A 12,454-nucleotide genomic window follows, 5' to 3' on the forward strand; every position below is an offset into this window, starting at 1 on the left:
CCTAGCTATCCTCCTCTAAAAACCCAGCCACTTTTGTTGAATGTATTTTAACATGGATCACCCTTGTCTTCCAGTCATTTTCTCCTTTTTTGGATTCCATACCTTTTTTTTCCCCAAAATGTCCTCTTTTTTTCCCCCCATTGTAGAAAATTCCTTCACTGTTTGGCATCAGCAAAACATTGTAACTTATAGTAAAAAACTAGCCTAAAGCACAGAATTGGTATGAATTGCCTACAGACATAAAAATTACTATGTTCTGAGCACAAAATTGAACCCAAAATGTGTTAATTCCAGCACTGACCCTCTATCACTATGCCTTATCGCTTTTCATAGATTTATAAAAATAAATAGATATGTGTCATGTTTAATTAAAGATTGAGATGAGTGTAACTTGGAAATTTTTCATAAATTTTCTCTCTTAATTTGAGGGCATGCTCGTAAGCTTTTCATTTGTCTGCCCTCAATATACCTCCTAGCATGTTAGAACCCAGATGATATCTTCAGGTTACTAAAGCCCCTCTCCCTCATTTAAGATACCAGAAAACTAAAGTTCAGAGAATTTATATTCTCTGTGGGCAAGTTATTGCCCCCTCTTTGGGACTCAGTTTTCTTGTCTTCTAAGTGAAGATAGGTACTAGAAGACTCTAATATCCCTTCCAGTTTTGAAATTCTTTGGTCCTAAATGACTTGTCCAAGGTTACTAATTAGTGGCAGACTGGTATTTATACCCAGATCCCCGGATTCCCAAAATCCTTATAAATATTGAAGAAAAATAGCTATTGTGAATTTTTTCTTTGTATGTTATATATATCAGTCTAACCATTAATGAAAATATCAATCAGTATGTACTTATCAAATATCTAACATATACCAGGCTTTGTACTATCTATTGAAGATACAAAGATTAAAATGAAATCATTCCTGCCTTCAAAGAGTTTGCATTTTATATTGGAAGCCAACACACTCATGCATTTTGTAATTTTGGTGGGGAAGATCCAGAAGGTGGAGGAATTGAGAATAGGCTTGTCTATAAGGCAATATTTGATCTGAGCCTTAAAGAAAAGGAAGTGATAGATTGTCTCCGATATGAGTCAAGAATAGGAGATTTGGAAATTTGTGAAGAATAGCTAAAAAACCAGCACCTACAGAAATAAAGTATAATTAATCTGCAAAGGTAGATTAGAACCAGTGTGGGTCTTATTTCTGAACAAAGAAGTTTACATTTGAGACTAGACATAATAGGAAGTAACTAGAGTTTATTCAGCTGAGGAGTGATATGGCAGATATTTTTTAAGAATATCTCTTGGGAACTGTGTGTGAATATTGGTTTTGAATGGACAAAGATTTCAGTTAAGGAAATCAATTAAGAAGAACATTAATTTGAGTGGTCCTGAGAGCCTGGTTCCTTCCCTCCTACCTATAATCATTCCCATGTCTCCTCCATCCTGGATAAATCTTCACTCCATCCTTCCATCCTCACTAACTATTGTTCTGTATTTCCTCCCCTTCATAGCTAAAATCCTCAAAAAGGCCGTCTCTGACCGATTCCTCTTCTTTCTCTCTTTCCATGCTCTTCTTGACCCCTCACACATCAGCCAAATCCAGTGACCTTTCTTAGTCCTCATTCTCCTTTACTTCTCCTGCCATCTTTGACATGATTAACCATCTTCTCTTTCTTAATATTGTCTTCTAGGTGTTTAAAACCCCTTTCCTACTTCTATTTATCTGACTACTCCTTTTCAGCTTCCTTATCTAGAACATGCCCCCTATTCCTCAATGTCCTTATTAGGGTTCTGTCCTGGATCCTCCCTCCCTCATCCCATGCTGATGATTCTCAGATCTGCCTTACCTGATGTGTAAGGACCTCCAGTCTCACATTTCCAGCTCCTTTCGGGTATCTCAACCTGGAGGTCTAGGAAGCACCTGAAGCTAAGCATATCTGAAACACAACTTAATATCTTTCTCCCTGACCCCTTTTCTCTACATTCCCCATTACTGGTAGGAGAGGACACTATGCACCAATATATTTGTGTGTTATCTCTCTCCCATGAGATTGTAGGTTCCTTGAGAGCAGGTACTGTCTTTTGCCTTTCTTTTGTATCCCCATGTGTTAGCACAATGGTTGGCATATATTTTTAATAATTGTTTATCAATTAATTAAATTGATTTTCAGAAATCTACCTAGTGATAAATTGGGTACCACCATACCAGATGTAGGTTTGACATGATTCTCAATACATCAAAGTGAAATATTCAAGAAATAGATTGTTATATATGGCTATAAAGTAGTCAATATTTTTAAGCCATATATATTCTCTGAGGAATAAAAAATTTTTCTGGGCTTTCCTTTATCTACCACATAACTTACTTTCCATAGATCCCTTTGCCGACTAAGTACAAGCATGTGCCAATTCAGAAATGTCTCTTGTTGACGTCTGATAATAGTCTACCACCAGGAAGGCAGAACAGAATCCTAAGTACGATGAGATCTCTTGTACTTGTCGCATGAACAAGAATAAAGGTCTCTTGTGGGCAAAGGGTAATGGGAAGGTGGTCAAAGATATGCATTTACCTGGAGACATAAATCTAAACACAGAAAAAGATTTGGTATAATTTTATTTTATATGAGACAAAATTCATAAAATGTCAGGGTTTTTTTTTTAAGATAATAAGTAAAGTGTCATTGAATAACAGAATATTTTATATGATGAGTAGAAAATGCTTAGTGTTATCTGGCATGTAACAAATTTTAAAAATATTTCATGAGGAGCAGCAAGATTCTTTCATAAAAAACAAACCACTAGGGCAAAATTGTGATTTTTGTTATACTCGAGTCCATAGAATCAGTATCTTAGCAATCAACCCATCAAGAAAAGGAAGGATTTAAGGAATGCCTTGGGACATGGGGACTTCAGCCCCTTAAAAGGAGTCCTCCCTGCAATTACCTTACCTGCCAACTTTCCAGCAAGATAAATGGAAGCACTGTAGCTTGAAGGTGCCTTGGTTTGAATGAGATTCAGTAAGGTCTCTCTGTTCTTTCCAGGCATCATAGATCTGATAGTCCTTATAAAAGAATAGGGTTGGTGCCCTGCTGACTAAATTGTCCTCTAGAGTAGTATTAGTTACACTGCTTCTTTGTTAACTAGGCTGAATGCTTAAACTACTGTTGAAATTCTCTTATTAACACATTTTTAAATAGCTATGCATATGGATACCCTAAAGAGTGTGAATCTATCTGTATAATTTACATATAAAAGTTATGTGTGTGTATAACTGGAATGGAGAAATCATATCTTTCTTTATTACTGTTCTGTTACTCCGAGACAGTGAGCATTGAAATGCTGATGACATGTGAACAGTATGAAGGCCACTGTTTTTATATTCTTCTCTTGGTATTTTCTTCAAGTAGCTTGTTGAATCACAGAAATGTTTTTGATAGTTTTGCTGCTTAATAGACTATCTCCTTATCCTCATTTCCATCTTCTCTCCTCCTTTCCTTTTCATAATATGACATAGGATTTTAATGTTGGGCAGAAAAGGGATTTTTAATATTATGGAGGGAGGTATGTTATAGAAGAATGCACACTTTTATTTTTAAAAGCAAAGGCTTAGTGGAAGCTAGGTGGCTCAATGGATAGAGTGCAAGGCCTGGAGTCCAGAGAAACTAGATTCAAATTTAGCCTGATACACTTCCTAGCTATGTGACCCTGAGCAAGTCACTTAATCCCCATTGCCTAGCCTTTACTGATCTTCTGCCTTGGAACCAATACTTAAGATTGATTCTCAGAAAGAAGGTAAGGGCTGTTTGGTTTGTTGGTTTGTTGGTTTTTGTTTTTGTTTTTTAGTAAAAAAAAAAAACAAAAAGTTTTTGTTTGTTTGTTTTTAATTTTCTGTACATTTCAAAAGTTGGAACAAAACCCAGGCAACCCAGAGAACAAACAAACAAAAAAAGTACTTGGAGTTGAAAAATCAAATGGTTGAAACCATGTTTTACTAAATAAAGATTGAGAGGAACAGTTTTGTGTTTAAAGATATTTTTTGATATTTTTGTGGGTTCTTAATCAGTAGTTATTTATATTTTTTCCTAAGACTTTAATTCTTAAATAAAACTTGAAAATATCCAATTAAATCTATTTGTCCTATTATTTACATTTTTGAATCTCTTGATATCAGAGTACAATCACAAGCATTGGGCTCCAGTTTAAGCATATTGATGGTAGCCTGCTTAATTTCTTAACTAGTTAAAAAAGAAAACAAGGAAACAATAAATTGCATTAAAAATGTACGTTTTTCTATCTGGATATATAAGTAGTGATGGAATATAATCCCAAAAATACAATCACACCATTCTAGAGGTACTATGAAGTGCCATAAAAGCTTCATCTAATATATGGTGTCCTGTCATTATTGTCTCCTCCTTTCCTGTCTCCACTGGATCTACCCTTAAGCGGAAGAACAAGGCAGCTGGGCTCAGTTCTCCAAGTAGAACAGTGACACATGTGACCATGTATGCCCTTGTACTTTTATGAATGAGTTACATCGAGTTAGTGTGGAATCCCTTAAAGGCATGTGCTTCAAGAAATATCTGGGACCTGTCAGTCATTGTCTTCCCTTAGGGGATTAGCAAAATGAGAAGTTAGAATGCAGCCTACTGAGGAGGAAAAAAATGAACTTGTCTTATCTGCCCTTAAACACACCAGTGTAAGTGAACAAGTATTCACATTCAACCAATCAATTGGCTTTGGTTTTGTCATGATGATCCCAAGCATTTGACTTCACTGTTGAAATAAAATAAAATCATTCTAGTATGTCATGCGCTCATAAAATTCTCCAAATACTACATGGTATCACAAAAAAAATCTGTTTGCAATTCTGAGAGTCTGAATAGGTCAAAACTGCAGTTAAACTGAATTTCCTTAGTAAATATGTTATTTTACCAACTATATATCTGCAGATTCATGTATCTAATATGGCCTGAATAGAAATTGCTATGCACTTTATCTGTATGAGTTCAAAAAAACTGATTTCATTCACCCAGTTTTATTTTGGAAGTTTGATATGATACTATTTCTAGGAGTGATATTTTCAATCTTCCCAGTTTCTGCTACATTTGTTATTCATAGCAGTAGTTACTATTTGAGTCTGCTAAAGATTGCCCTCTATTTTACTTAGAAAAGTATTACTCTTCCTAATACAAGATAGTCTTGTATCTCTATAAGTATACTATAGCCAATGTTGGTTTTTGGAAGATTTTTATCAACTAAACCACCACAAAGATTTTTTTTTTTTAATCAGTGGCAGTTTCACTTTAAAACAGGTTTATGGCATAAGCAATGAAAGCAGGTATACAACCAGGATTCTAGTTCTGATTTGATTTAATGAGACATGTCAACTATACTGTGCAGTTAGTAGGATTTTTTTCCTCCTAGTTATCATGGGTATCCTGTTCCATTTCCATTCTCAGGCATATTCTCTGTCAAAGAATACCTGAATTTGGCAGTGGCTTCAGAATTTATAGTAGTATTGCTGTACTATGGTGAGTTTTTAAAAACTTTTCTAAATTTGAGAAGATTTAAAAGAACTAATGCCAGGTAAAGCAAGTAGAACCAGGAGAGCAATCTGTACAAGGACTAGAATGATGGAAATGGGGACAACAACAACAAAAAATTGAACCTAAAACTGAAAATTGTTTGATTAGAACAACAACATATACTGCAGAAGAGGCAAAAAGATACACCCCTTTTCCTTCTTTTGCAGAAGTGGGAGGACTATGTGTAGAAAACAACTGAAGGATTCAGTTTGGTTTGATTAACTTTTTGAATCGTTTTACTCATTTGCTCATTATTTTGTATTCTGTGTCCCAAGAAAGGGTGCCCTGAAGAGTAGATGAATATCTGGAAATGAAAAAAACCTATGTTTTTAATTATTTTTAATGGAGAAGTGAGAAACAAGGATATGTAGCACAGGAATGTCCCCTTCCACTTGGATGTATATAGTTAATTTTAGGTATTCAAAGTCTGTGATAGAACTTTATTCCTGTACTACTGCCAAAGTGGTCCCTGCACACAAATTGGGAAACCTGAGATCCAAAAAGCGTTAGTTAAACTAGGTAATGTCAAAATCAATGCTAGAATGCAGGTCAATTGACTCTTTGACCAATCATTTTCGCATTGTATGTACCAGGTAAGGCAATTTGCAGAGCTTAAACATGTACAGTTGGATGAATAACTGTACTTCACTTATTCAGTTGTCTTGGCTTTGTTAAAATGCCTTAAACACTTGCATCTAGCTTCTCCTTGTTTTCCTTCCCCTTTCTCTCCATGTCTATTTTCTCCCCCCTTATTTATTTCTTTCCCTTTTAGGAAGAGAGGGAAATCTGAACATTTTCAGCCACATAAGTCCTTGGGAAATGATTTTCTTTTTCTCTGGGATGTATCTACTCCTTTTGAACTTCAGGTCAATACTTTTCTTCTAGAAACTATTTTACCTGTCAATTCAGGTAGTTTCTAGTCTCTCCCTCACTCTCAATTCTTTAACAGAAATTTCCCCAATACTTGCACCAATTATACAAGTTTGTTTTTATCAATTTAGTTTGCCTTGACCAATCTCCTAACTAGTTAGTCCTGACTCACTTTTCTTTTTTCTTTCCCATTCCTGCCTTTACTATTTTTTAATTAATCTGATTCTTTTACATATTTTTATTTGACTACATCTATTTTACTATGTCTAGTTCTTCATATCTAATTTTGGGTAAAGTATAGTATTGACAAGCTTCAGAATGCAGGAATCCTCACTAATAAAGATTTATTGAAGGAATTCCATATATTTTAACTTTGACAAATAAGAGATACATAACAGATACCCCCAAAATATTTGAAAATTTGGCCTGTAAGGATTCTGTTTTGGCTGTATGGGGAAAACTTAGAAGCAGAGGATAGAAGTTTCTATGACTATAAGAATTTATATTTCCATTCTCAGTCATTTATTCCTATCTTCATACTAATAGAAAAGGACTAAATGAGGATTGGTAGGATCCAAGAAAGTTTCTTGAAAAATAAGCACTTTGACTAATTGAGGAAAGTGTTTTCTGAGACATACAATTATACAAATGTGAGTTCTTGGCAAAACTTTTTGTAACATTTACCTATCGGTATTGTAATTAAAATCTACTTATTGGTTTGGTGCCAACTAAAAATTGCATTTCAATGCATTTGATAATTTATACACCAAACACACAAATATAGGCACTTTTAATGAAAAAATTAAGCTAGACAATATTAAAGCTTTGTCATTACTCAAAGATCTTCCTTCAAGGAGAGTACTCAGGGATATTCCAAAACCACAACACAAATAGTCAAGATTTTAACTCTCAGCCAAGCGTTTAATAATTGGAATATTAAAAATCTCTTGAATACATACTTCATGTGCCATAATAAGACTGGTTTATTTCTCCAGAGCTATATATTGTAAGTACTTAATACTATTAAGTCCATAAATAAAATATAAGTAAAAACTCATTAGAAATAACTCTTGGGACATCATTGTTTTGTTGTAATGGATTTTTTTTTCTTTCAATGAATGAATCACAAATAGTTACTTTACTTGTCTATATGTTCTAGAAACAAAACAGAACTAATACTTCGTCTCTACTGTAGTTAATTAGGAAATAAAAAGGAGTCTTATTGACCCTGTATGGTAGAGAAAGTGGATGGTATTTTACTTAGATACGCTCTATCATTTTCTTCTAGATTTATTTTGTTGAATAGCCTTAAAAATTTAAATGAGTTTGATTTAGTTGGCCAAATAATTTGAATATTTTGAAGGACGATTGCTATTTGATGACAAAAACAAAACTATTCATTGTTCTCCTCCCTTTTCCCACCTAAAGTCTAAATAGTTGTTCAGTCTGATTCATGTTATTTGGAATTTTTATTGCATACATTTAAAAAATATTATTTCTATGAATCATATACCAAATCTGGGAATACCTTTGTTATAGAAAATCCTTCTTTCTAGTGCTATTTACCATTATACAATTTTGACGTTACAAAAGCAATTCATCTGGTTTTTTTTTTGGTAAGAAATTTTTAATGCATGTACACCACACTAACTCAAGAGAATAAGATGATGTCTCATGGATGAGTCAGTACTCCCTGAATTTCAAAGGAATATCCCTAGAAATGGAGGGGAAGAAGCAATTGTACTTTAGCCCAGGAGGAGTGTGTGCAAACACAAAACCAGGAGGTTTAATGTCACATTTAAAGATCATTAAGTAGCCATTGTGTTTGGAACATAGATTATATAGAAGGACTCACATGGATTTTGATAAGTTCAGATACCTCAAAGCCTATTTTACATTTTTAGTTATTTATATTTATTTATATAGATATACATACATATATATATAGAGAGAGGTATATTACATGACATAATGAATATATACTTCTATATATTTGTCTTTTTTATCTTCTTACTTTGAACTTCAAAAGATGTAATGATAAAATAATGGCTTTCCCAGTCCATGGTTTTTAAACACAATTCTACCCTTCATTATATCAGTATTAAGAATTCCCTCTACCCAATCAGTAACCATAGATGACGATACCAAATACCATGTAGTGCTGTCTGGAAATTGAACTGGTTTATTATACAACATATACAAGGAACATTCATTCCTACAGTAAAGGATGGTTAGACAACCACATGCTTATTGATGTAGCTCATGAGACTTGTTAATATTCTTAGTTCACAAAGTAGCCATGCTTTGGAAGATTACTATTATAAAAATCTGAAGTAGCTATGAATTCTATAGGTGAACTTAGACCAGGGACTGAACCAGCAGCATTTTACTGCATTAAGACATTTTTTTCTCTCTTTTCCCCTCTACTCAGGACTTATCTGGCTCAATTGATGACCTGCCCACAGGAACAGAAGCAACATTGAGTTCAGCAGTGAGTGCATCAGGCTCTACTAGCAGCCAAGGGGATCAGAGCAACCCTGCACAGTCACCCTTCTCTCCTCATGCTTCCCCCCATCTTTCCAGTATACCAGGGGGCCCATCACCCTCCCCTGTGGGCTCTCCTGTCGGGAGCAACCAGTCAAGATCGGGCCCAATTTCTCCTGCGAGTATTCCAGGTATTACTGATTTATTGTGATTTCACTTGGATAGCAAAGCTGGATCTGATCTTAATGACTTAGACAATTAGATTCCCATCAGTGAAATACTTTGCACTAATCTGTCTTGGGACCAAAATGTCCTGGTGGCTTGACAAAGGAATTGTCACCCAAATACCATAAATCCCCACCTCTAAAATATGACTAATAGTCATTCAAAGTCCCTCCTCCTCCCCAGTAATTGAGTCAAATTACTTTATTCTTTAATGTTCCTCAGTTTCCATGTTTGTTTTAACCTCTCTGCCAAAGCCAAATAATCTTCCTTTCTCCTTACATATATCTTTACAGTGTTTCTACTGAATCAGAGCTTTTGTTATCAGTAAATTTTACTAAACTTTTGCTCAAGTAGAATGTTAACCAGTGGGTTTGTTTTTATGACTCTATCTCAGTACATCATGATGTATTATTTTCTAAAACTTTATAAGTTCATGCTTACAGTAGCATGTGAATACATTCATCACAGTATATTTGAGAGCTTTTTTCTAATGTGTAGTCTACCCATCTTACACTTGTTACTGTCTCATGCAGCTTCTTAGAAATGCAATTGTTTTATTAGTCATCTTAATATACCTAACAATTAATTTTTCTTTATTAGGTACTTGGACCATTTTTTTTTATCAGTCAACAAACATTTAATGAGAGCTTAATCTCTGCCATGCACTGGCCATACAAAAACAGGCCAAAAACAAGTTCCCTCTGCCCTTATGAAGCTCACCATCTAATATTTGAGATAGCACACAAATAACTAGATATGCTATATATATATATATATATATATATTATATACACACATATATAATGTAATAGCCTCATTTTAGCATAATTCATTTTATCAGTTACAAATTAGATATATTTTTCTTTATATATATTGCCTTGCCTACATTGATAGGTGTATATGATATAACATGCTTTGTTCCTTCTACAGAACTTGCAGTTGGGTTCCTTTATGAATCTACTGATGGCTGCCAATGCCTAGGTGAAAGTCTTTATTGTTTTTAATAATTACATTTCTATACTGGTAGCTACTGTAATAACGATGTAATTGCAAGGACATTACACATGGCAAAACTTTCTATGGCATTCAAATCCATAATCCAATTTTACTTGTTCATTTTTTACTCCATTGTGTCTATCAAGGTGAGGCTAAGTTTCATAGAATATTTATTTTTTATCATTTTATGTTCCACCAAAAAAAAATTAAAATACTGAAAAGCTAAGATGTATTGAGAAGTAACCTAAATGAAACTTGAGGTACATAACTAAAAGTTCCCTAATCAGTTGATATAGCTGTTTACCATTTTATACATATCTCCATATAATACATATTTTTAAAACCCTTTTAAAAAATTCCTTCCATAGTTTTCATTCATTGCTATTGATTCAGATTGGAAAACTAGGAAAAGAGTTCTCAAAGAACATTTTTTGACAAAGGATCTGGCATAGAGTTTTTATCATAGCTAAATACTAGATGGGAAGAGCCTCAACAATGTTAATGTTCCTAAATTCCAAGTGATTTTTTTAAAAAGGAAGATAATTAGTGAACAGTCTGTCCATTAATAATGCTGTCAAGTAAGCATCTTTTATTATAGTGCTGTAACTGTAGCTGGGATCAGGAAACCTGGTGCTTATTATTTTTAAGATTGGAGATAGTATTCTAAAAATGATCATTTGATAGAAAATCTTCTTTCCTGGACAATGCCATTTCAAAGACAGTAACAGCATTTCCATTATCTGTGACTTCCTCAGTATGAGTAACCAAACATTACCAATACAAGCAGCCACCTTTCCTGCCATAGCTCAGAATATGGTCTTTCAGAGTTCCTGTGGCCAAAAAATCCATCACACTGGGCTCTAACCTTCAGACAGTCAAGCCTCTCCCTTGGAAAAGTAGGCTGCTTTTCCTAAGGTTATTTCCCTACCAGTATGAAAAGTCAGCCACTCTTTTGGCTGCTTTTAAGAGATTTCACTTGTCTTTGAATTTGTTCTTTTGAAATGCAAAGCCATTGTGGATTCTTTATTTCTCCACAACACATGTCCTCCCAAGCTTGACATCTGTGTTGTGGCAAACATAAGCCCTGATTTGAAATTTTGTGAATGTAGGAAGTCAGGTAGGAAGTGCTTTATTTCATGTTTTTCAATGAAAAGCATAAAGAGTTTCAAGTAAATTCTTAACTCCTTGTTAGTGGGCTCAGCTATCATTGAATTTTTTAGAAACAGAAAATCCAATGCATCTTGGACTCCGAGATTGACAGCTCTTGGCAAGTAAACATTATAGTTTTACCTACCAGAGGACTTTTATTGTAAGTTAATGTATACTTTAGAGCTTTTCTTTTTTCTTCTTAATATCAAAACTTGCTCTATATGCTGTGTCCAAAAGAAGTGAAAGAAATTTAATGTATTTTCAGTGTAGTTCATTTTTCTCCTAACTTGGAAATATGAGAACAAGACAATTCAGCAGTTAAATTTCACATAGGAATTGTCGATAAAAGAATATGATGTAGCAGCTAGGTACACAATGGATAGAGCACCAGGTCTGGAGTTTCAGGAGGAGCTCAGTCCCAATATGGCCTCAGACACTTCCTAGCTGTGTGACCTGATCAGGTCACTTAACCCCACTTGCTTAGTCCTTGCTACTAGTCTTCTGTCTTAGAATTGACACTAAGACAGGAAAAAGAAAAAAAAAGAGTCTTCACACACAATGAGAGGGAGAGAGAGAACAAAATTTGTAAATATTGGGGGGAAAATGCTTGGCTCATTGACCGTGCTTAGTTATTTCAGATTTATAATAACCTACCACTACCTAAATACTAAAAATGAAGTTGAAGTTATATAGTGCCCATCAGCCTAAAACAGTTGTAGCTATACAAGAATGCCCCCTTCCATTTATTTTAAAAAATATTCATTCATTTTGATAATTATTGGTAATATGGAGAATCAGTGAGGTATAGTGGATAGAGTGCCTATTCTGGAGTCCATAGAGTTCAACCTCCAACCCTGACTCTGGTATACTAATTATCATGGACCAATCTCATATTCTTCCTTCCTTCCTTCTTTCTTTCCTTCCTTCTTTTCTTCTTTCTTCCCTTCTTTCCTTCTATCTTTCCTTCTTTCTTTTTTTAAACCCTTACCTTCCTTCTTAGGATCAGTACAAAAGTGGGATAAGGCTAGACAGTTTAAACCTGTCTCTCCATCCACTGAGCCACCTAATTGTCACCAGATAGTCTTTCAACCCCTCCCTTGTAGCCCTTTCAGAGGAATTGTTGGATTCCTATAAGTGGCT

The 12,454-nt window shown here is 34.5% G+C and overlaps 1 protein-coding gene across 12 annotated transcripts in view; it reads left to right on the top strand.

Annotated features, from left to right (window-relative positions):
- Window positions 1–12,454, top strand: part of ARID1B (AT-rich interaction domain 1B) — a 557,650-nt gene that overhangs the window by 422,467 nt on the left and 122,729 nt on the right. For 8 of the 12 annotated variants that reach the window (XM_056818978.1, XM_056818984.1, XM_056818987.1 and 5 more), the window contains one exon: window positions 8,892–9,135. In XM_056818978.1, the coding sequence (XP_056674956.1) occupies window positions 8,892–9,135 (244 nt within the window). Of the gene's footprint in view, window positions 1–8,891; window positions 9,136–10,099; window positions 10,151–12,454 lie in introns of all 12 variants that reach the window. The other 4 variants (XM_056818981.1, XM_056818980.1, XM_056818986.1 and 1 more) reach the window with 1 other exon arrangement.

Source organism: Monodelphis domestica, chromosome 2 (genome assembly GCF_027887165.1).
Source record: "Monodelphis domestica isolate mMonDom1 chromosome 2, mMonDom1.pri, whole genome shotgun sequence".
NCBI lineage: Eukaryota > Metazoa > Chordata > Mammalia > Didelphimorphia > Didelphidae > Monodelphis > Monodelphis domestica.